The following is a 23,101-nucleotide window of genomic DNA, read 5'->3' as shown; positions in this document are numbered from 1 at the left end:
TGACACTAGTATTGTCTGACTTCTTGCAGTCAGCCTGCTCAGCTGAGGTGCACATGGCCTTGGAAAATGTACATCTGTGTCTTTAATTTTTCATCAACTCTAATACAAATCCAAGAGCAGGCTTTAATTGGTCAGGTCGTAAAGGGATATAATTAGAGACTAGTGAAAAGGGGAAGTTGGAGAGAAGAGAGGATAAACAATTCTATCTATAATCAAGAGCATCATTGAAAATTCAGTAAAGGGAATTCTGCTTAGTTTGGCTTCCTGCATTCTGCATGCCTGTCTGTGATAAGAGCTTTCTGGGAGTCATTCACTCACTAGTAAATCTTCCTTATGGATCTGTAATTCTGCTAGAATAAAACCACTGTTTCATGCACTCACTGTCTGATCAGTTCAAATCATTCTATACTTCCTAATTCCTAAAGAGACTCTGCAGTTGAGAGCTGGTGTCAAAAGACAGCTACAAGAGATAGAGAACAACATTATCTACAACTCCATTTTTCTTAGTACATTGCCTTTACTATTATTTAAAAGTACATTCATACTTACTATAAATTGGGCAGTGCTGGTGGAAGTTTTTATTTTGGCATACAGTGCATGTTTTGAAGAATAACCTGTTTGTTGTATTGTTTTGATGCTTGCAGAAAAGTTAATACAGATCCACTCCTGCAACAATGGTTGAAATACGATGTGAATAGAGCTTAAGAAATTGAGGAAAAGTAGGGGAAGGACAGTGGGTTTCTTTGTAATTAGTCTGCTTGGAATGGTGCTTCCTGTTCCTTACATATTCCAGTAGTGCAGTTTTCTTTAAGAATATGCAAAATGCAGACAGAAATACAGAGGAGCCAAGTGTGTTTGCCTTCTGACATGAACTGAAAAATCTATAAATGGAAAGAAAAATGGGAAACCTTTACACTTTCAGACATATTTGAAAAGTGTCTGTAGGTGAAGGCCATTGGTGGTCTGAGTAACTTCTTTGTGAGAATTAGCAAGGAAAGCAGATGCTAATACTCAAAAGGTCTTTCCTTAATATATTGTTGTAGTCCTTCCAGAAACTGCAGAAAATCAAATTTTCATTAAACTGCATTTTATTTTATTTTATTTTATTTCAGTCAAATTGTTTAGTTCCAGATTTAGTGGTAAGATAAGGAAAGGAAACACATTAAGTTAGATATTATAATCTTCCAGATAAGATCAAAAATGGTCCAAGTCAAGCTCACGTTTGACATTCATATACATTCTAAAAATACATATTTTTTAAATCTCATGTAGGTTTGTTTGTGTTACTCTTGTAATTTTCACATGATCTGTGCATTCTTAACCCACAGAGAAAGCAGAAAGCTGAACTGAGGAGTCTGTGTAACCACAAATGGCACAAGGCAGTGGGTTACAAAAGAATACAGGTCAGGGGCAGACTTGTCTGTTCTCTGCTTAAGTTCCTGTATAGCTATTCTCCTCACCATGAGATGAAAGGTCTAGATTTGACCCTTCAGTTTTACCATGTTGTGCTGGTTAACCAAAATACTTAACCGTTAGCTGCAAGCTTCAATTTGATTACTATCCTGTTCAGGCATGCAGAAAAGGAGTTTGGTTCAATGAGAGTTGTGCATGCTTCACTGAAGGCACAATTGGCTGAATAAGATGAGCTAAATTGACCAGACTTTCAAGAAAATTTAATTACATCTCTTTGTATTTGAGAATATGTACAGTAAACACCATGCTCTAATAGCAGCCCTTTTCCTCCTCCACTCCTTCCAATAAAACCTTTTATTTGATCTCAGAGGTGGACCACATAAAACATCTCAGGGTCAAATACAAATTAATGCATATTAAGTGCTTCAGAGGTTCCAGATGTTGTTAAAAACAACAGTTGAAATCCTTCAGTCTTCATGCACTGATATAAAAAAAGAGCTCTGTTTAAATGATTGCATGACTTATTCTGTACTTTATATTTAGTAATGCAGAATGAGAAAAAATATTGATTTGAAAATTCAATACTGAATACCTGAAACTTTGTTCTCACAGTTAGACTATCTAAGCGGTGCAGGGGAAAAACAAGAAACAAAAAACACTTCAGCTGTTGTAAATGCAGATTCCAGAAATTTGTATTTAAGTTTTCAAATTGCTTGGTAAATTCTATACACTGTAGATGCAAAGAACCTTCAGAAAATGTACTTTAGGGATGTAAAATATTTTAGCTAATGGAAACGTATCCAGTGCCAGACTTTTTAGTCTACTACAATTATTGTACATTAAATGAACCACATTGAAAATGGAATTAGATCTTTGCATTACTCTTACCATCCAGCTATAATTCAGTTTTAGACTGCATCATTTTTTCCTGGCAGCACAGAAAAACAACATCAGAAGTATTACTCTAATGACACTCAAGGCAAAATTTAAGATCACGGGATATTGAGGTAAACTGACATATTCAGTACATTAGCTTGAATGTTAAATTTTTTCAGTGTATCATTATATTGTATATGTTAATAGTTACCACAGAATAGCATTGAAAACATGTTCATTCTGGGAGTCTCCCACTCTTGTAAATACCTTCCACCTGCTAGATGAAAGCTGGAGAGAATATTACCCAGAAGGGAAGATTTCCAAAGAAGATTGTGGGATGCTGTTTCCAATGACAGTAACATTTACAGTAAAGCAGAACAATATACAGCCAGACAAAATAGTGTATTTTAATAGCTTTCATTAAAAAAAAATAAATAAAAAAAAAATAAAAAAGAAACATTGGGTTAAGTTGAAGAAAACAGATCCCTTCTTCCAGGGGAATCTGGCAACATGATTACCTTCATTAAATCCTAGGCAAAAAGTCTTCTTGAGAAGTGAAGTCTGTTCAACCCATAGAATTTTTTTTTTTTTGGTCAGTGTCACAAATATTTTACCAGAAATATGTAAGAAACTACCATCCAATCTCACTTTCAGCACTCAGGATGTAGCAGGTAGCACTCAGTTTCCTGTCACTGCTGACACAACTAGAATTTGTACAAACCACGTGCAATCCCACACATTGAGGAAAGTGCAAGATGTAATAGCTTTCTAAACAACAGAAATGTCTTCATTTTGAATGAAGACTTCACAGTGTGTCATATTCATTTTTTACAAACCTACATATTTCAAAAGTGAAATAAAGTAAGTTATGCTATGAATACAGATTGAAACCTCCAAAACTAGTCAGTGTTGCTACTCTAAAAGAGCGAGTGTAGTCCAAACCTTACAGTTTATGTGATTAAGGGAGCTGTGTTGGTAAAATAGAGCTAAGGATTCAAACTGTAAAATACATTTGATCACAAAGCTGTGGTGAATATTTATACTGCATCAGAGTTAGAGAATGACATAATGGCTTGGACTGGATAAAACCTTAAAGCCCATCCAGTTCCATCCTCCTGTCATGGGCAGATTTACAACTCGTTAGATCAGGCTGCCCAGGGCCCCATCCAAACTGGCCTTGATGGGGCATCTGCAGATTCTCTGGACAGAGATGGGTTATAAAGCCCATCCTGAAGGTATGGGAAGCCTGAGTACCATTACTGATTTCACCACTAACTGCTTGTAGATGCCAAGATGGAGCTGCTCAGTGTAAACCTACTCAGAGATTCACTCTCCAGGTTAGTCTCCAAATTTGGAAAATTTTCTCTCCTATTACTCATTTTTGGGGAATCATGGCCAGTATGTTTCTCTACAAATTACCACAGCCAGCTGTCTGGTACCCTTCACTCCTGCCCTCCAAGAGAACTCTGTCAGATGTCAGAGAAATTAGGTCCTCTTCAAACAATGACTTGGTTCCCTTCCAGCTGGTTTTGATAACATCCTTAGCAGGTCAAAACATCTGTTCTGAAAGGAGTAGGAACAGTTCCCCCTTTCCAACTCGGCGCTTAAAAGTGCTATTACACTGAAATATATAAACAGTGTTTATATACTGCTTATACATCAGCTGTACTTCTGGGAACAGATTGCCAGAACCCCTACACAGCTGCCACCTCAGCCCTGCAGCTTCCAGACTCTCAGGCATTTGGGTTCTGACAACCAGCACACGCACTCCTCCTCCCCTGTTTGTGGTCTCATGTGATCTTCTAGCATCCTGAGGACAGGGCTGCAGCCAGCACCTCAAGTTTGGCACTGGCCATTCTGCTTCACATGCAGCACCTAATCTGTAAGGACATATGCAAGATGTGCTGGGTCACCAAGCCCAACACCTTTGAATTCTGGTGGTCACATCATACACATTATTTCATAAAATGGCCAACCTTCAGCCTAAAGCTGCTTAGATTGTTTGATCCCATTATCCCATTTATTGAAAGGGGCTGAAAGTCTCATTCCTTTGATGGCCAGAATCTGCCTTCTAATTTCCAGGCTCGTTTTATCTTGTGCACTTTATAGCCATTTGAATTCAGCCTCCATCCTGCTGAAGCTATTCCAGTTGACATAAATTTCTTATTCATTGGTCCAAAAACTTAGAAAAAAAAAGTGTAAAAAATTTTTGTACTGTGGGTGCTCAGTTTATTCATTTCAAATGTTCATGCCAATAAATAACTGATTATTTTAATTAAAGGTTTCATCAGGAAATGGTTCACAAAAGAATAATCAGTTAGATGATGGCTTGGACAAATACTTTGGTTTAAGTTCCTACTTTAAGTTACATATAATAAGTATTTAAAAAAATGTCTTTCATCTCCCAGTGAGTGCCTAAGCATGGGGCAATGAGATAGAGAAAGTGAAAAGAAATGGTGGGAAGAGCCTCTAAAGATAACATTACATTTTCTGTGAAGTGTAACTTGACAGTCATCAAAAGTACATCTGCTGCTCTAGAAGGATCATATCAGAACTGAGTGGAAATAACCTCTCTCCAGTCTGGACAGATGGGCTAAACTGCTGTTGGAGGACAGAGTGTGATCTTTAACTTTTTTTGCACAGGCTAATTTTAAGTACTTCCATATTCTGCATTCTTCCTTTACTTGTATTCCCATGACCACAGCCCTCTCCACATGTTGTTTAGGAACAGCACAGGAAATAAGAGAGCTCACTAATGGATCTAAAGGACAAAAATCCTTAAACAATTTTAAACTATTTTTAGCTATGATTACACAATGACTACTCTAGTAAGGCATTACTCTTGTGCAGGGAATAACAAAAAAAAGACAAAAAAAAAAAAGGAAATAGAAAAATAAAAATAGGGTAAAAAAAGGAAAGCAAAGAGAAAAAGAAAAAAGACAAGAAAAGCTATGAAGCAGAATGAATGAAAAAAAAAACACAATGGAAGAAAAGAAGAAAAAGAAAGAATAAAAATAAAATCTTCTTTTGAGAGCAGATTATTCAGGCAAGCAGGTGATATTTGGTTTATTACTAGTATTACTTTTTACAAGGCCTTTTAGGTGGTCAGGGACAGGAACAGATAAAGCCTGAGACAGGGATGATGACAGGAAAATAATTTTAAAATCTTGAAATAGTGTATCCTAAAAGCTCCTCTGTAAACATCTGATTGTTTTTCATTATTGGTTTTCATCTGTCAGTATTTAATTGCACCTTTCCTGTAATGGATTTTAAAATCTGTCATACCGAAAACTATGAAAATCTGCACCTAGTTTGATTATGATTTTATCTATGTTAACCAGTAATAAAACAAAAGATTTATTTCCTCTTTTATCAACTTTCCACATCGAAAAAGGATTATGAGGAAGTTCACTTATGTATTTTTCTAAACTCATCACTTCCTATCCCTTTGGGGATCATACCAGAAGAAGAAGTAATGTATGCTGCTGAGGACAAATCAAAGCTAATCCCATGATTCAGACCTTTTCCTTAAAATCAGAGTTCCTATGTGATTTCCAGGCTCCACCGGCATATTGTGATGCTGTATCCAGATGTTGAGAGGGGAAGATTTTGAAAGCATCTCTTAAGCCTCCCCAGTGCAAGTCAGTGCCTAAAATGGATAAGTTAGTGTCCTATGTAGCAATATTAGATCTTGGCATATATTAGAATATTCATGAAAAAAAAAATAAAAAATAAATAAACCAACCCAACAACCACAAACAAAAATGGATTTTAATAAATTTTCTTTTAACACTTTAAAACCCAAATTAAACAGCTTTATCTCATTTCTCAAGTGGTTTGCCTTGGATGACACTGAAGCCTGCAACTGTAAACATGCAACCCTGCAGCTGTTGTCTCTGGTTTGAACCAGTTGCTACACGTTGAACATACATCAGATAAAATTTTCCTTTTGCTGTCAGTTTACTCTGTGCAAAGCGCTCAATTTATGCACAGGCTTTTCAAATAGTGTGTGCTTAACAGAACTCCTTCTGGCACTGAGGATACATACAAGCATTTCTGCAGTCTTTTGCCTCTCTTCCCTCATGCAGCCATCCACATTGTTGCCCACTTCATCAATATAGAGCGGTATCATAACAGCCAGTCAAAGGAAGCAGGGGGGCTGCGGAATAAACTTTCTGGCCTTGGCAAGTGGCCAAATGAAAGCTACTTGAACCCAATCAGGACCTACGAAACGGTAAGTTGTCACTTTTTGGTTTTCTTCATGTAAAAAGTTTTCCTCTGTGGATTCTACTGTCAAGGAAACTATATTTCAAAGCCTTTTAACCAGAGCAAGAAGGTGTGCCAGAGGTAAACCTCAATTTCAGCTGAAAACACTTACTCAGAGATGCAATTTCAGGTTACTTAGCTCAAAGAAACACCTATAGTATTTTAATTGGTTTGCCAGGAGACAAGGGGAAGGCTAAGGGGACTTATAAATTGTAGACAGCGAAACAAACCTGCAAGGAATTTAAAAACTCAAACAAACTGTAAATATGTGGAGCAAGCACAACTTCTTTCTAGAAAGAAGCAACAACAATTGAACAGCAGTAACATGTCACATTTCTTTCACAGTTGCTATTTTTCTCCCCCGATGGGATATCTTCCCAGTTTGAGGGTTGCTTCTGACTTGTTACATAATGGGGCTACCCAAGGAAAACTACATCCAGCAGCGCCCAGAGGCTTGCTGCCTATGGGAGGCGGAGTACAGGGAAGCCAGGGATATTGCATATCTCTGTCTTGCAAATGAATGCCTCAGCTTACCTTGGGAAAATAGTGATACTGTGCTTCCTGCCTACTTCCTAGGTTACCTAACAATAGCATGGCTAAAGATCTTCCTTGCAACACTCACAAGATACAGAAAAACACATCCATTCTGCAATGTATGTACATAAAACATGCAAAGGTTGCTCAGCTTTACTCCTTACACTATTCATCAGGCACTATTTGCTTTTTTATGCATATTCTTGTATGCTGTTGTGTACACTCAGGCAGCACAATGCCTAGTAAGACCCCCGCATGTATTGTTTCTACTTTTGAGGAAATTCCTACGTACCTAGTTTGTTGTGAATGCTGTTTAAAGACCATGGAGTGGAGAGAAACAAAGTGAGATGATGGCTGGACAATCAACAGTAGGATTTCATAGTACTTTTCAATTATAAGGCATTTTGTCCCAATTCTTCTCCATTCTTCTCCATTTAAGTATGACTTTTGCATCTTACTAAACAAACAAATAAACAGTTATCAAGTTTCAAGAAAAACAAGCAAATTAATGTTCTCAACATTATGAATACAGAAGTCTTGATGTTAGCGTTGACAAAGTAGCCAGAGCAGAACAGTGAGCATGGACAAAGTTTTGTCACCTCTGAATAGCTGGTGCCCACTCTCACCACATGCATGTGACATGTTTCTCCAGAACAGAGCAGAGCTCATGGTACTGAATGGCAAGCTACTGCCTTCAGGTATGCAGTTTTTTCTCTGCTAAGCCTTCCCATAGTGATATAATTGAGAGGTAGGCTTCTAATTAACATTAAAATCCTAAATACCCTTGAGAAAGAAAGCTAGCATTTTCAGAGATTTTTTCCAGATTTCTCATAGTAATACACCCCACAATTACCTGCAAATTTACAGCCTAGATTATACTCTAATCTCTAATATTTATACTTATCTCCCACTTGTGTCTCAGTAGCTATACTCAGAATTAATAAATTATGAAGGAAAGCAAAGCAAAGATTGCTTCTAACTTCAGAGAGGAAAGTTCTGAGAGCAACAGCTCAGGTTTCCTTTTCAATTCCATTGTAACCCTGCAGTAGAAATGTACTAAGAGTTTTTGACATCTTTCCTTGTTTCATCTCAACAGTCAAACTAGGCAGTATAGTGGAAGTGTTCAAAATATCACCTAGATCAATCCTGTTAATATGTAAAAGGGTCTGAGCACATTCTTCACAGGCACCAATTTAAAAATGTGCTGTGTGCTGTCAAGTGTGAATATTTGAAAGGATGATTTTACTGAAAAAATGATGGTAAAAATGACATTGTGGAATTTTATCACCTCTAACGTTTCCATATCAGATGAGTGCAATTTACAAATACAGTATGTTTTACATCTACTGTACTAAGCTGTAGAACCAACTCATGATCCAGGAGGCATACTCAGTTTCCTCCTTCCTGTACACCAACCCTAGGAAAACAGATATATGCTTTATAGACCAAGTGGGTGCTTTATTTACACTCTGCTGGCATATTTAGCCTGAGTCTCTTCTTGCATGTGAGATTCTTACTGCCATTCTTCACGATTTGCACTTTACAACTGAGATCAGCATCTGACTGTTGTACTCAAAATATGTCTTCATTCTCACTTCAGTTTATTTTGGTGGGTTTAGACAGATGTGACAGACCTGTGCTGATGTCTGTGAGTCATGAACAAGAAAGAACATGCTCTGGACCAGAATATTATTTTTTTTATTCTCGCAAGCATAAAAATGTGAATATATACATGTATTTCAAAAACTAAATATTATTGACTGTACTGGTAACTGTAAGGAACATGCAACTAACATTTTCTATTTAGGTAAGTGAGAGTATGCCATTTTCATACACCACTACAGAACTGTGAAAATCTTTGAGGTAAAATATGCACAAAAGAGATCCACACATTCCAAGTGACTTAGCACATCCTCCCATAAATAAGATAATTTGTAGAGATGTTTTGGTTATTGCATTTCTAAGCTTAATCTTCTCTCTTCTATCATCTGTTTCCCTTTTTCTTCTGAGATGCCTTTACATAAGACAAACAGGTAAAAGTACTACTGGGACTTCAGTGAACATTTATCAATCTTTATGGGATAAGCCCAATCGGAAATAGAAGAGGTGGATGATTTTCCATGCTTTTCTGAAGTGAAACTGAGGTTTGCCTTGTCTGAGTGTCTTCTTCTGATTTTGTTCCTTTTCTGAAAATGTAATAAAAAATTTTGATTTAATATATAATAGGAAACACAGTGACATTATTAAACGGAAAAAATACTACTACAAAAAAAGCAATATTAGTAATAGTTATAATGTATGTTTACTCTAGAACACAACAGCAGAGGTACTGACCACCATAGCTGGAGTAACTGGAGTTATGATAACTGTGGCTTTTGTTCTGATCGTGACTTCATCCACAGAGCTAATCAGAAGGTCATGCTATGAAGTGTTCTGGTATACCCACCACCTCTTTGTGGTTTTCTTTATTGGTTTAATAATCCATGGTACAGGGTAAGTACTTGCATGAACTACATGGGGTATGTGTACACAGTCTGAGATGAAATGCAGGCCAAATCTTTCACTCTGTGTCTTTATAATGACAAACTATTGATATCTTTGCTTGCAGACAGACTGCAAAATGAAAACCTTTTTAGATTAGTACACACCACTTCCCCAAGGACTCTTCTGTGTTTTAGTTCTTTCAAACAGTATTCTGCTATCTCACCAGCATATGACTTGCAGCATCAACATATTCAGTCTGAAGGAACTTCCATCTCTAAAAACTGGGAGCATTACAGATCAAATTTTTATTGGCTCCAATTAAGAAGGAATACACCTTAACTTCATAGCTCTTGTAAGGCATTTTTTCAAGAGAGTTTGTGAAGGCTTGCTAAGCTTTCTGCACTTCTGCAATTTCCCTCATTTTCTTTTCTCTTCCCTCTTCTGTGTTACTATGAACCTCTTGTCTCTTGTAGTGCATACACATGTTTTTTTAATTCAGATAAGAAGCATAGTTTTAAAGCAAACCTCACAGTCTTTCTCACTCAGTTTTGGTTCATACTATTGCAGAATCTCAGACTGTACGAAGTGGAGTGTTTGAAGATGAAACTATACCAACAGTTTTGTCTCTGTGTTCATGAGATTAACGTAGACCTAGCCCTAAGTCTTTTGGTACCTTTCAAATGTGCAAAGTGTAAGGCCCTCAACAAAAAGTGCTTTGCTCTATTGATCTTTTCCTGCCAGCTACCTGGTGTACACATGTCCTGAAGCTATAGTAATACTTTTCAGATGTAAGGACAGTGTCACAATATCCTTTTTGTGAATATTTCACAAAATATTCAGATGGTGTTGACCACCTCTGAAGTATGTACAGACCATTGTTCTTCCACACATGGGAACTTCTTAGCCTGCTGTTTATCTTGCTCCACAGCTGCTGCTCTGAACAGCTTTTCTTGTATTCCCACATTAGCCCACTGCAACATGTGCATGCCCACTCCTTATAGGTTCATGGAGTTATCGTGGGACAGGTAACAGGCTGGCACGATGCTTTGTTCTGTTGCTTTCCTTACCTCCTTTCTTGTTATTTGAGACCTGCTACATTTAGTTTGGCTTTGAAGGGTTCCTGAAATTTGCCCTGAAATTTCATTAGTCCCTTGTTTCAGAGGCACAGCTGCAAACAAACACTGTAAACTGTATCCTGGTCTGATTAAAAAGCATTCCTTAATTCTTCCCTTTAAATCTGTAAGGACCCAGTTCCAAGCAACTATAAAGAATCCTTGAGAAGTCTTTGGTATGTGTGTTCCCTCTACCTAGACAGCTGACTGACACTCCTCAAAGGGACACTTACTTAGCAGTATCTAGTAGGGTTAGATGAATGTAGTGCTTTCACTAAGTGGGAACTGCACTGCCACAGAGCAGCTCTTGCTGCCCCAATGCATACTATACAGGAGTCAAAAATTGAGGTTTCATCCACTTCCCATCTCTTCCTCCTTCTCAGGAGACTGCGCAAAAGCAACAGCTCACTCAAGCCTTCTTCTTTTTCTGTCTTCTGTCTAAACTGGTGGCAGCTGGTGATACCATCACATAAAAGAGGGCAGCACTTGCATCTTGTAAAACAAGTAGGCAGGACAGGCTAATGTTGTAGAGTCAATGTGAGAATGGAAGGGAAAATTCAGAGAAACCACATGAAACAAACAACATTTCTCATAAAAAAATCTTCCTTCTCTACCCACAGTAAACACCAGCTGAAACGCATTAAAACTGAGCACTGGAGACTGATATGTTTGGAAAAATCACATCCTTAGCAATCTCAGAAGAACTTAGAACTTAATATGTTTAGAAAGCACACATCTAATTACGGTCCTCCAACTTTATTTGCAGCTTTTAAAAATGCTTTTAGAAAGCAGCAAAGGAAAGAGAAGGTCTGTCTCCATTAATGTTTATTGTTTTTCTAACCAGTACCATATGGTCATATATAGAGGAGGTCAGCTTGTCTGCTCGAAAGAACTTGGAAATCATTCTGATTTTGTCACAGAAAGTAGAACATACATTTTCTTTGCAAGAGCATCATTTGCACTCTTCATTAGAATTGATGTATACCAATACAATAACAAATTTCTTACACTTGGTTGAAAAGTAGTGGCAAACATCAGAGAAACGTAAAGAGAGTAGAGTAGTTTTGAAATGACCTGTTTTTGAACTTCAGTTTCTTCATGTCTGCATTCAGTTACTTATACGAAACATACATATGTCTAGGAACAATACAAAGAGGAGTGTTGTTGACAAATATTTTTGTTTTAAGTCAGCTAGTCCGGGGTCAGACACCTCACAGTCTGCTGCTTCACAACATCACTTACTGTAAAGAACACTACTTGGAATGGGAGAAAGCCAGTCAGTGCCCTTTGCCGCAGTTTTCTGGAAACAAACCTGTGGTAAGAGTGATGTTTGTCTTTTTGAGAGGCCATGCATCTGTTGTAGGGAGTGAGGGGGCTGCAGTGTATGATGCTAGTGACTGGCACTCAGTGTCATGTTTTGAGAGTAATTGCCCATTTCTGTTCTGTGACCTCCCCCTGTGCACTGAAAAGACAGTGATCCTTTCCTCCTACGTAATCTATATAGACAGGTACAGATGAAGAGAGATTTGTAAAAGTTTGTTGCTAGTAATAATAATTAATACTTCTGGAATATTCTTCAGTCAGTCAGCACTCCTTTTTATTTCAGTCTTGGCCTCTGTGTTTTGGTTGGTATTTGGGTTTTGTTGCTTTTTTTCCTTTATTTTTATTTTATTTTATTTTATTTTATTTTATTTTATTTTATTTTATTTTATTTTATTTTATTTTATTTTTTATTTTATTTTTGTGGGTTTTGTGTTTTGTTGGCAGTGGTGGGTTGAGTTTTTTTATTATTATTATTACATTTTGTTTTTATTGTTTAGCATCAGCAATAGCCTTTATGTGCTCATCTCATTGCACACATATAGTCTCTAGGTAAAAATCTTTTAAGGGTACAGATACAGAAAATGCAGTAAAACAGGAAAGACAAAGATGCAAATTATTTTTATTATTTTAACTAATGGTGCTTTAATATTGATAGTCTAATTACCAAGGGAGACTAAACCAAAGATAAGATTATGTCCTTGCTTTGGGGCACATACCTCCTATCATCCAGCCTTGATGTCTTAAGTTAGGTAAAATGGAGAGAATTTGAAACAATAAATTATGAAAGGCAGGAAAAATGTCCCACAGAAGGGTGGTTTCACTGCAACAAGATTGCAAATCCACAGGGGGTAATTAAGTAGCAGATTTGTACAGTGTGTCAGATGTCTAGCATCTAAACAAGATCGTTTAACATTTACAGTTCAAGATTTAGCTTGCTCATCTGCAAGTTTTTGTTGTTTCTTCCAGAAAGAGAAAGCATACAAAAGGATATCTACATGTAAAGGAGAAAAAATTAGCATTCAGTATCTTTCAGCTCTGTTAATGGCTGACATAGATTTTTCTTAAGCTAAACTATTGTTAGCCACTACTCAAACTGAATATTAATGAGAAAATGAATGCCTCTCTAAAAATTTCAGCTACAGTGTCACCATAAAAATCAATAAGTGGCTGAGCACTGTGAATACAGACACAAGCTTGCTTCCAACAGCACCCCTTGACATTCATTATCATAAAGCTAACTGAAGAGAACTTCCATTTCTCCGTGTTAAACCTACTTTGCCACACTTTCCTGCATACCCAAGGCCTTGCTTACAAAGTCACATTACTTTAAATGAATTGTGATAATACTGTATGGCACATCAATTGTCTGTAAGAACAGGGCTTTGCTGGATGAGTGTTGCGCTATGGTGTGATGCCTGCAAGCATCAGTCGGCAAATCCATTCAAAGGCTCAGAAGCTGCGGCAGCACCAGCAAGGCAGGAATACAGGAGCAATGGAGTCAAAGGGACAGCCTTATGCACATGCAGCTGGGATTGTGCAACATGACATTGGATCACACACTCCCCTGGCCACAGGTGCTGAGGGATACTGAGGCAGCTGGGCCCTCCTCTCAGACATCTACACCTGTTTTCCAGCTTCATGCCTCTGCCCATCTCCTCCCACTGAGGATGTTTAAACATTTCTGTTATATTCAGTGTATCTGAACTTTTATCCTCACAGTGTCTATCATACCATCACTGTACTGTCTCAGTCCATTCTCATCACAGGAGGAAACCTGAGCAGGAATACAGTTGCTCTGATTAGATGGCCAGGAGCTGTGTTGTCTAGAAGCATAGTCCTCCTGATAGATTTCTCATTGTCCCAAACGAACCATGAGATATTTTGGATTGAAAGCTCTGTTACACAGAAGTGTCACATTTGAAATCTTAGCTTAGCTCTCACATGAGAGAGATTGCAGCCTTAACATTCCTGTCACGTGCTTTTATTTACAGGTAGCACAAATGGAAGGGAGGAAAAACAGGTCTCATCATTATTGTGCCTTGATGTATGCTAATATATTCATGACACGTGAGATTACCCACTGTTCAAAGACACCTGTAGTATTTGGGGACAACTGATGTGTTGAGTTTCTGCTTAAACTCCGAATCATCTGGCTTATACTAGTTTCTTCCCATTACTAAATCATGACTTTTTTTTCTTTTCTTTTTTTTTTTTTTCTTTTTTCTTTTAATTTAATTTGCAAGACTTAAGCTTGGGAAATTGCTGCTCCATCTTCTTATCATTTTCTAAGGAAGCCACATAATTTTACAGCTTGCTTCTCATAAAAGATACTTTATATTCCCTGTTACTCAGCTTGTGAGGAAAAGTCAGTGTTTCAGTAAGTAAAGTTAGTCTTGAAAGTCATATCATTGAGGAGTCCTCAGATGGCTAAAATGCACTGTATACATAATTGAACTTCAAATAAAACTGTATCTCCTAGGGGGGAAAAAAAACACACAAAACCCAACCTGCTTTATTTATTTATTATTCCAAAGACTCAATTACATCTACTTATCTAAGCTATTATCATAGTACATCTCTGTACTATGCTAATATTCTTGAATAGCCTGAATAGCCAAGCGCTTTGTACTGTTCTGGTGGTCCACAACAAGAAGTAGAACAATCCTCTGCACCACATACAGTAAGAGCTGGATAATGGTTTAAATGGAATTATATACAGTTCTTCTAATTGAATATTTGGGATTTAATGTTTTTGCATGCAGTTTCAAAAAACTTACAGCTAACAATATGATGTACTCCTATATGACCCTTCTGGAATATTTTAGATTTTGAAGAGAAAAAAAAAAAAAAATTAAGCCTATGATGGGTGATGTTATATTATTATATGCATCTATATGTCTTCAGGTCCAATTATGTTTATATTAAACTCCTAAGAAGATTAGTCCTTTTGCTTCATAATAGGAATGGATATTAAAGGACTCTCCCTGGTCAGAATACAGATGGATATTAGTAATGCTTTTGAACTGTCTATGACAGAACCCTAGCTGTCTATTTCACAAGAACACCAGAATTGCTACAGTAGCAACAGAAATACTTTTGTGAGAAAGGCAAATGAAAAAACAAACAAACAAACAAAAAACAAAAAAAAACTCATCACAGAAGGGAAAGCAAATACTTACATTTTAGGCTAACTTCAGATTTTAGCAGTGAATGCAGCATAATTTCGTTGAAAAAATATTTTTTTTTAATATTTAACTTTCTACAGGCTTGGAAATGGGTTGTGAGTCCTGTGGTGCTGTATATCTGTGAAAGAATTGTTAGATTCTGGAGATTTCAACAGGAGGTAGTCATTACTAAGGTATGTAGCACAGTTGCATGTTTGAGTAAAAAGAAAGCAATGCCAATGAGTTCTTTTTCCTCTATAGGCATCTACTCCATATTATGATCTTATTTTTCAACTCCATATTCAACTGCTCTTCCATCATTACTATAGTTTCAGCCAAGTATTGATTTTAGTATTCTGATAGTGAGCCCATAAGAATATTCCATATTAGACCAAATTTGATTAATGAACTACCAGACTCACAAAGCACAACTATCACAGCACACACCTCTGCACAGACACTATCTCTTTCCACTGAACTTAAACACAATTTACACTGGAGTAAATGGCACAGAGGCCCTCAACTTCATCAGGATATGGTTTTTACTGTCAAATCTGGAGGCTTCCAAGGAGTTTAAGGGCTTTCTTATCAGGCAGCACGAACAGTCAAAACGTCATTGATACCAGCTCAACTGCGACAATTTGTCCCGGATGTAAATATCTTTGTGTGCTAAGGGTCTGTTAAATTCACAGTAGAGTGAACTGGGGCTGTAGGAGCAGCCAAGTCCATGCGTATCAAGTCAGTGATCAGGAGGCTTATCTTACGTGAGGGAAAAGAATGCAGGGTAAATCATGCTGATGATTTCACACAGAAGCTGTGATCTTAGCTACTCAGTATGCCATGTTTGACACAAAACTGCTTGCTGAGCTGAGATTACCTCTTAATAAAAGTATACTAGGATTGAACCCAACCAAGCCTGTTTCTTCTTGCCAAACCAATAGCACTCCTGTACACACATACAAGTTAATTGTGCTACACATGAGTAAAACTGGAAAAATATTCCAGTCTGTCAAGGAGTAATTTTGCCTTGGGTATCACAGAAGCACAGAACTGTGGGGTCTGGAAAGGACCTCTAGAGATCATTGAACTCAGCCCTGCTGCAGAGCAGGCTCCTACAGCAGGCTGTACAGGTAGGTGTCCAGGAAGGTCTTGAACGAAGAAGATTCCAAAGCCTCCCTGGGCAGCATGTTCCAGTGCTCTGTCACCCTCACTGTGAAGAAGTTCCTTTGCATGCTGGTGCGGAACTTCCTATGCTCAATTTTCTGGCCATTTCCCCTTGTCCTGTTCCCACAGAATGCTGAAAAGATGTTGGCCATGTCCCTTTGCCTCCCACACTTAAGATATTTATAAACATTAATAAGATCCCATCTTAGTCTTCTTTTCTCAGGGCTGAACAGACCCAGGTTACTCAGCCTTTCCTCATAAGAATGGTGCTCTTTTTAAAGCCCTTTATTGTTTTCATGGCCCTCCGCTGGACCCTTTCCAGGAGAACCCTGTAAAGGCTTTTGCAAAGGCTTCCAAACTAGGAAAAAAGCTGACAAAACGTTTGTTACAGATTTTACTGTGCATCCTATGACTCATAAAGAGAGCTGCCAGGTATTATACAGTGTATACACTCTCAAATTATTGAACAGCAACAGCACTACAGCATAAAGCTTAGATCATTGTCTATAGATACTTAAAAATTACTATGCATCCCAATTTTAATTAACTTGAGCTCAAGTACAGATGATTAACAAGTCATCTGCAGTTCAATGGAAATGGCTATTCTCACAGAAAATTAAGTAAAAACATTTACTATTCTTTAGGTGGTGACACATTCCTCTGGAGTCCTAGAGCTTCACATGAAGAAGCATGGCTTTAAAATGGAAGCAGGTCAATATATCTTTCTGCAGTGCTCATCGATCTCACCACTGGAGTGGCACCCCTTCACCCTCACCTCAGCTCCTGAGGAAGACTTCTTCAGTGTCCACATCAGGGTAGCTGGGGACTGGACTGCAGCCCTCTTCAAGGCTTTTGGAGCGGAAGAGAAAGCTTTCAAGGAGTTGTGGATGTTACCAAGGTTTGAATATCAAACAATACATTTTAAAGTGTTAATTTTACATTTAAAAACAAATTTTAGCATTTTAATTAATTATATGTCTGTTTTTTATGGCATGGTATTAGATCATAGTCCTAGATTCAGAAATATGCCATTATGCTAAAATAAAAACAAAACAAAATCCCTAGAAATAAAATCAGTCATGAACTAAGGCCAGTGACAGTCATGAAAACCCAATGAATAATCCAAGTCCAATATATAATGTATATATGTATACATACACACATATACATTGCTATTATTTACATCTCTGCCATCTATATCCATAGATATCAATTTTGATAGAGGAATACTTGCAAACTAGATTAAAACAACACTAAAAGCAATTTGCTAGCAATTTTTACAAATGTTTCCTTCCTGATAGAACCCATCACCTGCCACCCAAGTGCTTGATTTGTCACTTCAGATTACTCAGATAATTTGTGACTACAGAAGCCTCTGCCTGAGCCTTACTTCTTTTCATCAGTCTCCCTCAGCTCCCTCTCTGTCCTAATATATAAAGGTTATAAGCATTCAAGTTCTATCTTATGGCATCTTAATCTAAGCATAATGTTGATCTTTCATTTTTGAAAGTCAGCAAGGCTCAGCTGAAGTTACTATAGTCATTCAGACTTACACCTGCTAAGTATCCGGCTCTAAACAAGATGGATTCAAACCATTTAGTAACTTGTGGTTGTAGGGGGGCATTTTCAGTACAGGAAATGGTCCGGTACAGAATCATTTCTATTATAGTGGAATGCTTAGGACTTAATACTGAGGGCTATTTCTACCTCAGAAAATTGCTTTTGATGAGGTGGTTTTGGTGAAACCAAATAGCAAAAGGCAAAACTACTTTATGTAATTTAGTGGTACTTGGATGCTAAAGAATATTGCTTTAAAAAGCTTATGGACGCCATCAAGCTACAGAAGCATATCAGACTGTGGAGGCAGAAAAGAAAGTGGTGCGCAGCCCTTGCTTTGTCAGTTAATAGGAATCAGAAATGAAAGCTGTGCCTTTATAAAAGGCAGCTGGAAAGAGAATTTTTCTGTTTCAGTAGAACAGGAGCAGAAATGACCCACAATGATTGATATTCAGTGTAAAGAGGGAGAAAGAGGCAAATGTCGTCAAATGTTGCTGGCCACAATGCAACGTTGAAATAAACAATAATGTCATACATAAAGACTCTTCTTCATAATTTTGTTAGTCTGCTTAATGCCATCATTGAGTTGCTTTCTTGCAACATAATAAAAAGAATATTTCAGTAGTTAAGCTAGCAATAAAAAAACAGGTATTTTTCACAGCTTTGAGTATTTAAAGATAAACACCAAACTGGTGGCAAAATTCAGAAATAACATTTATCAGAAACCAAGCAAAAGATGGAAGATATATAGCAACTGAAGGATAAGGTAAGGTTCTAAAAATAAAACCCATGTATTGCAATAAAGGAAGATTAAAATAAAATATACATCTATCCTAAATATACAGGTAACCCAAAGCATATCTAGGAATAGTCTGTATCTCTACTTTTGAATCCTCTTTTGGCATATGAAAATGTAATGTTTTTGTCACATTTTAATTACTTTCCTACATTTCTGCACCCTTTCAAGATCAAATTAATTGGTTGTATAGCTTAGTTTCTCTTTCCTTGCTTTCTATTTGTCTTTGTATTAGGCTAATTTCTGTATCTGTGGCACAGAAATGCATTCAAACCAATGATGGGATCTCAGTCATCTGATGATTTAGGAACAGATGGGCTAGATAAATATTTGTAAGGAATGATTTAAACATAGGTGATCTTGTGTTATAGCATGCAGACAGACTAAGTAAACTCTTGAAATTCCTTCAAGATCTATTTCTTCCCAGTCAACTAACAATGAGAACTGCTACCCAGACCAGGCTGATCTATGAAAAACATTCATTTTAAAATAGTTCTTAAACTCTTTACGTGTATGCTCTTAATTCTGATTTTGAGTGAACAAAAGGCAAAGGGCTGGACAATGATTTGTCTAAGGATATATGCCACAAATAGTTCTGTTTTGTTTTTTATCTAAGACCAGATTTTCAAAAGTTATCCTTGAGTTGTTATTTCATTTGCTATATCACACTTGTGGAAATTAAAATGAGCCATGTAACAACTATAAATGAAAGAGAAAACATTTGCTAGGATTTCGGATACACTTTGGGAAAGCAACAATTGTTTTTCAGATAAATAGTTTGGTGATTTTGTTTTCCTTTCCAATTAAAACACTTAATTGTTCCTATGTCTGCGTATTTTCTCATACTATCAAAACTGAACTTTTAAGATGATTGGTGCAAAAAAAGAAAAGCACAAAACAACAGTAATCTGAAAGGCAAAAAATACTTTCTTTTTTCCTGCACATGGTGTTGGATATCAAAACAGTCTTTTGAAGCACTTATACTATCTAAAGATACACTGGATAGAGCACTCCAGAGTACAGCATATATTTATATTCCATGTTGGTAGTGGAATTAATCTGATTATATAATGATATTTTTCATTTCTAGTGTTGTTCAAAATGAATGCTTTAACATCAGTAATATTGATTATAAAGGCTACCAATATAAACAAATGTTTTCCTTTACAATTTCTTCTTTGTGTCAGATGCTAAGCACAGTATTACTGCCAAAAATGTATTTCTGAAATACAGATTGTTCTGAAAGAGCTGAGAAAATACTAGTTTCCTTGCATATGCCTACCTTTTTCTTGCTTTCTCCTTTATTACTTTTAATACACAAGGAGAACTTTTCAAAATAATTATCAGTTTGTCTTTACTTTGATACATACAATACAGAAAATAAAGCTCTAAAGCAGGCTGCTTTTCAGTAATTTGTAATTAAATATGCAAATTCCACAGCTAAATTTGGACATGCAATTATATGACTAATCACATTTCAGAAAGCCAGAAAATTGCAATTGCATGCTTAAATAGATGGCCAGGCCCCAAACCCACATGGGTGTTCTTGTTCTCTTGTTTCAGAGAAAAACAGTTGCTTTGCTATTAAGTGACACCCAATGAAAATTAAACGTGTTTACATCGGTTACTCATGTGCCAGTTTAGGCACAGAGCTCTTTTATTTTAACAGAAGTTCTGTTTTCATAACATGTAGATAACAAATTTTTAACCTTTCTACTGCTTTATGTGCTGCTGATTCTTGACTAAATGTTTTGTTGCTGTAGATTGGTTGTGGATGGACCTTATGGATCTGCAACCACAGATGTTTTTCGCTATGGAGTGAGTGTGTGCATTGCAGCAGGGATAGGAGTCACTCCATTTGCTTCTATTTTAAAATCCATTTGGTACAAGTGCTGCAATCCTAACACAGTATTGGTGCTGCAGAAGGTAGGTGTGAAAGTTTATCACTCTATTAAAAAGTTACACAAATAAATCTATTTTGCCAGCTTGCAGAGGCAATTCAGAATTGGAGACTCACTCGAGAGCTTTATCTTGCCCTCAGCTGGACTCATTCACTCTTCAGCTGCCTCAGGAACTGTTCAGTGGTAGGTTTTCCCAATTTCCCTGTTATTTCCTGAGGAATAACACAGCTCAAGTTACACTAGTTTTAGTAAAAGCTGAAGAATCATATTTTCAATTGTATTTGGAGACAAATATGTAATATCTCTCATAAGCAGACACATAGACAGAGCTCAAAGACAAAATTGTCCGCTTTCCTACAAAATGATTCCTGCAAGGTCATCAGAGAGCCCTGAGGGCAATGCCTGCTCTGTGCCCAGGTGCAGGTCCCACGCAGATTCTTGGGATGCCAGTCTTGGCCCAAAGTGCTGCTTTCAGCACCCATCAGCTGCTTTTCTCACCCTGCACTTCTAAAGGAATAAAAAAAGGCATTTAAGCTCTGAATGAGATGTATACATCAAGAGGCATGTTACTGCCTGCAAACCACTTTAATTAATTTCTTTTAAAAAATATGCTGGAGGTTGTAAGGAACGGATGGCACCAATTAAGCTAACATACTCTTGATGTACTCACCTGTTATACATCTTCTGCAAAGGATGGATGAGACACTACTGGGAGAGGATGGGGGAAGGAGAGATACTCAGTAAGGGATAAGATAATAGAGAAAAAGAAAAAAGAAAAAAGAAAAGTATATATATATATAGCATTAAGCATGTTCTTTTCTATCCATCATGGCTACTGATGCCTTGCAGACTTTTTCTTTAAGCTTCCTTTAGTTGGTTTTCCAACATAAAAGCTGAATCAGAAATTGTTCAGCAACACACATTTAAGGACAGATATCCAAGAGGGTCAGTACATATGGAGCTGATTGCAGGATCAAGGGGCTGATCTTTTTAAATGAAAAAGTGTTAAAACTGGCTTCTTAATGACAAGCTGCCAGGCAAAAGCATCTGGGATTTTAGTAACTGAGGAGCTGAGGGCAGGTTCAAATTGCTATGGGGGATCTTTGAGGCAGAAAAAGCACTGAGAAAGGAGGGAAATAAAAATGAAAATATGAGCTAGAAGTAAAAAGAAGTGTACTTGCAAATGTTCGTGTTGTATCAGAATGATCATTTCTACTGGAAGAATGGCTATCTATGAGCATATACGTGTTATATGTACGTATTATATACACTGTATGTGCAAGCAGGTAAAAATATTATTATTATCACTACTGTTGTTATCTTAAGGGGAAAAGATGTGAATTTAACTATGCACTGAGTGTATAGTATACCTCAGGATGTATAGCTGTGAGAGAATCTTGGGCAAGTGTGCCTACAAGGAAAAATGCATGGTCCATTCTTCTACAACTTTCTGCTATAGAGTTTGGTTTCTTGAATTCATGTGAAATACAAAATATAGTGATTTCTATATGTCTTTTATCTATATCTTGGTTGCCTTATTGGTGCAATGGGAATACTGATGCTTATTTTTCAGAGATGTTATGAGGCTTAGCTCCATTGGTGTTTGTAAACTATTTTGAAAGCCTAGATGAAGGGTACTGGGGAAGTTCACAGCATTACTTAAAAAAAAATTAGCAGTCATCTTAGTGAGAGCAATTAATCTCATGGTAGCTCCACATTTTTTCCCCCATTGGTCACAACATTCCACTTGTGGTATAATTACAAATAATTTAATCTTCCACAAAGTATTCAGCACACTCTTTCTGCCAAGTACCACAGAATTGTCTATTAAGGAAATAAATAAGAGGTTTTTCTTTTTTTAGCAGCTTAGTTTTGATTTGAGTACAGCTATCATTACGCTTATTGAACTAATATTTCTTAGTGTTGCTTACATATGGTTGAGTTATAAACGCTCATAGCTTCCATAATGTCTGCAGCTGTATAATTTAAAAACAAAACAAAACAAACAAAACACCAAAAATAAAATAAAATAAAACACAGAAAAAAAAACAAAAAACCAGCAAACTGAAAGGAGTGCACATTTATCTAATTGATCCTTCACAATTAAATAGCTTTAGAGCCTTAATTTCTCCTTGTGTGTGTGTGTGTGTGTGTGTGTGATTAAGAAGGGGACTGCTGCTGGAAAGTTTCCTCTGGCTTTAGTTATGCACAAAATGATATTTTCTTCATATTGCTGATACGATCTTTTGGACCAATTGCTGTTGAAATCAATAAAATTGTACCGATTCATCAGATGCAGTTGTTAGCAAATATGCATTTCCTCTTTTACTGAAAATAAAACATTACTGAATTGCACCAAAGACCCCCCTAGCCCAATACCCTTCATTCAATATTTCCTGTTTATGAGCACCATGAGAAGAATTATGAGAGACATCAAACAGAAAAATCATATAGAGATATTTCTTTAATGAACGCTCTTCTGACTTTGAGCAACTTCAGTAATGTCCTGAT

At 36.9% G+C, this 23,101-nt stretch overlaps 1 protein-coding gene across 1 annotated transcript in view; it reads left to right on the top strand.

The window, feature by feature from the left end:
- NOX3 (NADPH oxidase 3) overlaps nucleotides 1-23,101 on the top strand; it is a 40,888-nt gene that overhangs the window by 5,711 nt on the left and 12,076 nt on the right. Inside the window, exons 5-10 of the mRNA XM_015858244.2 lie at nucleotides 6,378-6,523; nucleotides 9,401-9,582; nucleotides 11,873-12,002; nucleotides 15,274-15,366; nucleotides 16,981-17,234; nucleotides 20,453-20,615. Coding sequence (XP_015713730.1) covers nucleotides 6,378-6,523; nucleotides 9,401-9,582; nucleotides 11,873-12,002; nucleotides 15,274-15,366; nucleotides 16,981-17,234; nucleotides 20,453-20,615 — 968 coding nt within the window. The remainder of the gene's footprint in view (nucleotides 1-6,377; nucleotides 6,524-9,400; nucleotides 9,583-11,872; nucleotides 12,003-15,273; nucleotides 15,367-16,980; nucleotides 17,235-20,452; nucleotides 20,616-23,101) is intronic.

Source organism: Coturnix japonica, chromosome 3, assembly GCF_001577835.2.
Source record: "Coturnix japonica isolate 7356 chromosome 3, Coturnix japonica 2.1, whole genome shotgun sequence".
In the NCBI taxonomy this organism is placed as follows: Eukaryota; Metazoa; Chordata; class Aves; order Galliformes; family Phasianidae; genus Coturnix; species Coturnix japonica.
This window is presented reverse-complemented; position numbering and strand designations above follow the sequence as displayed.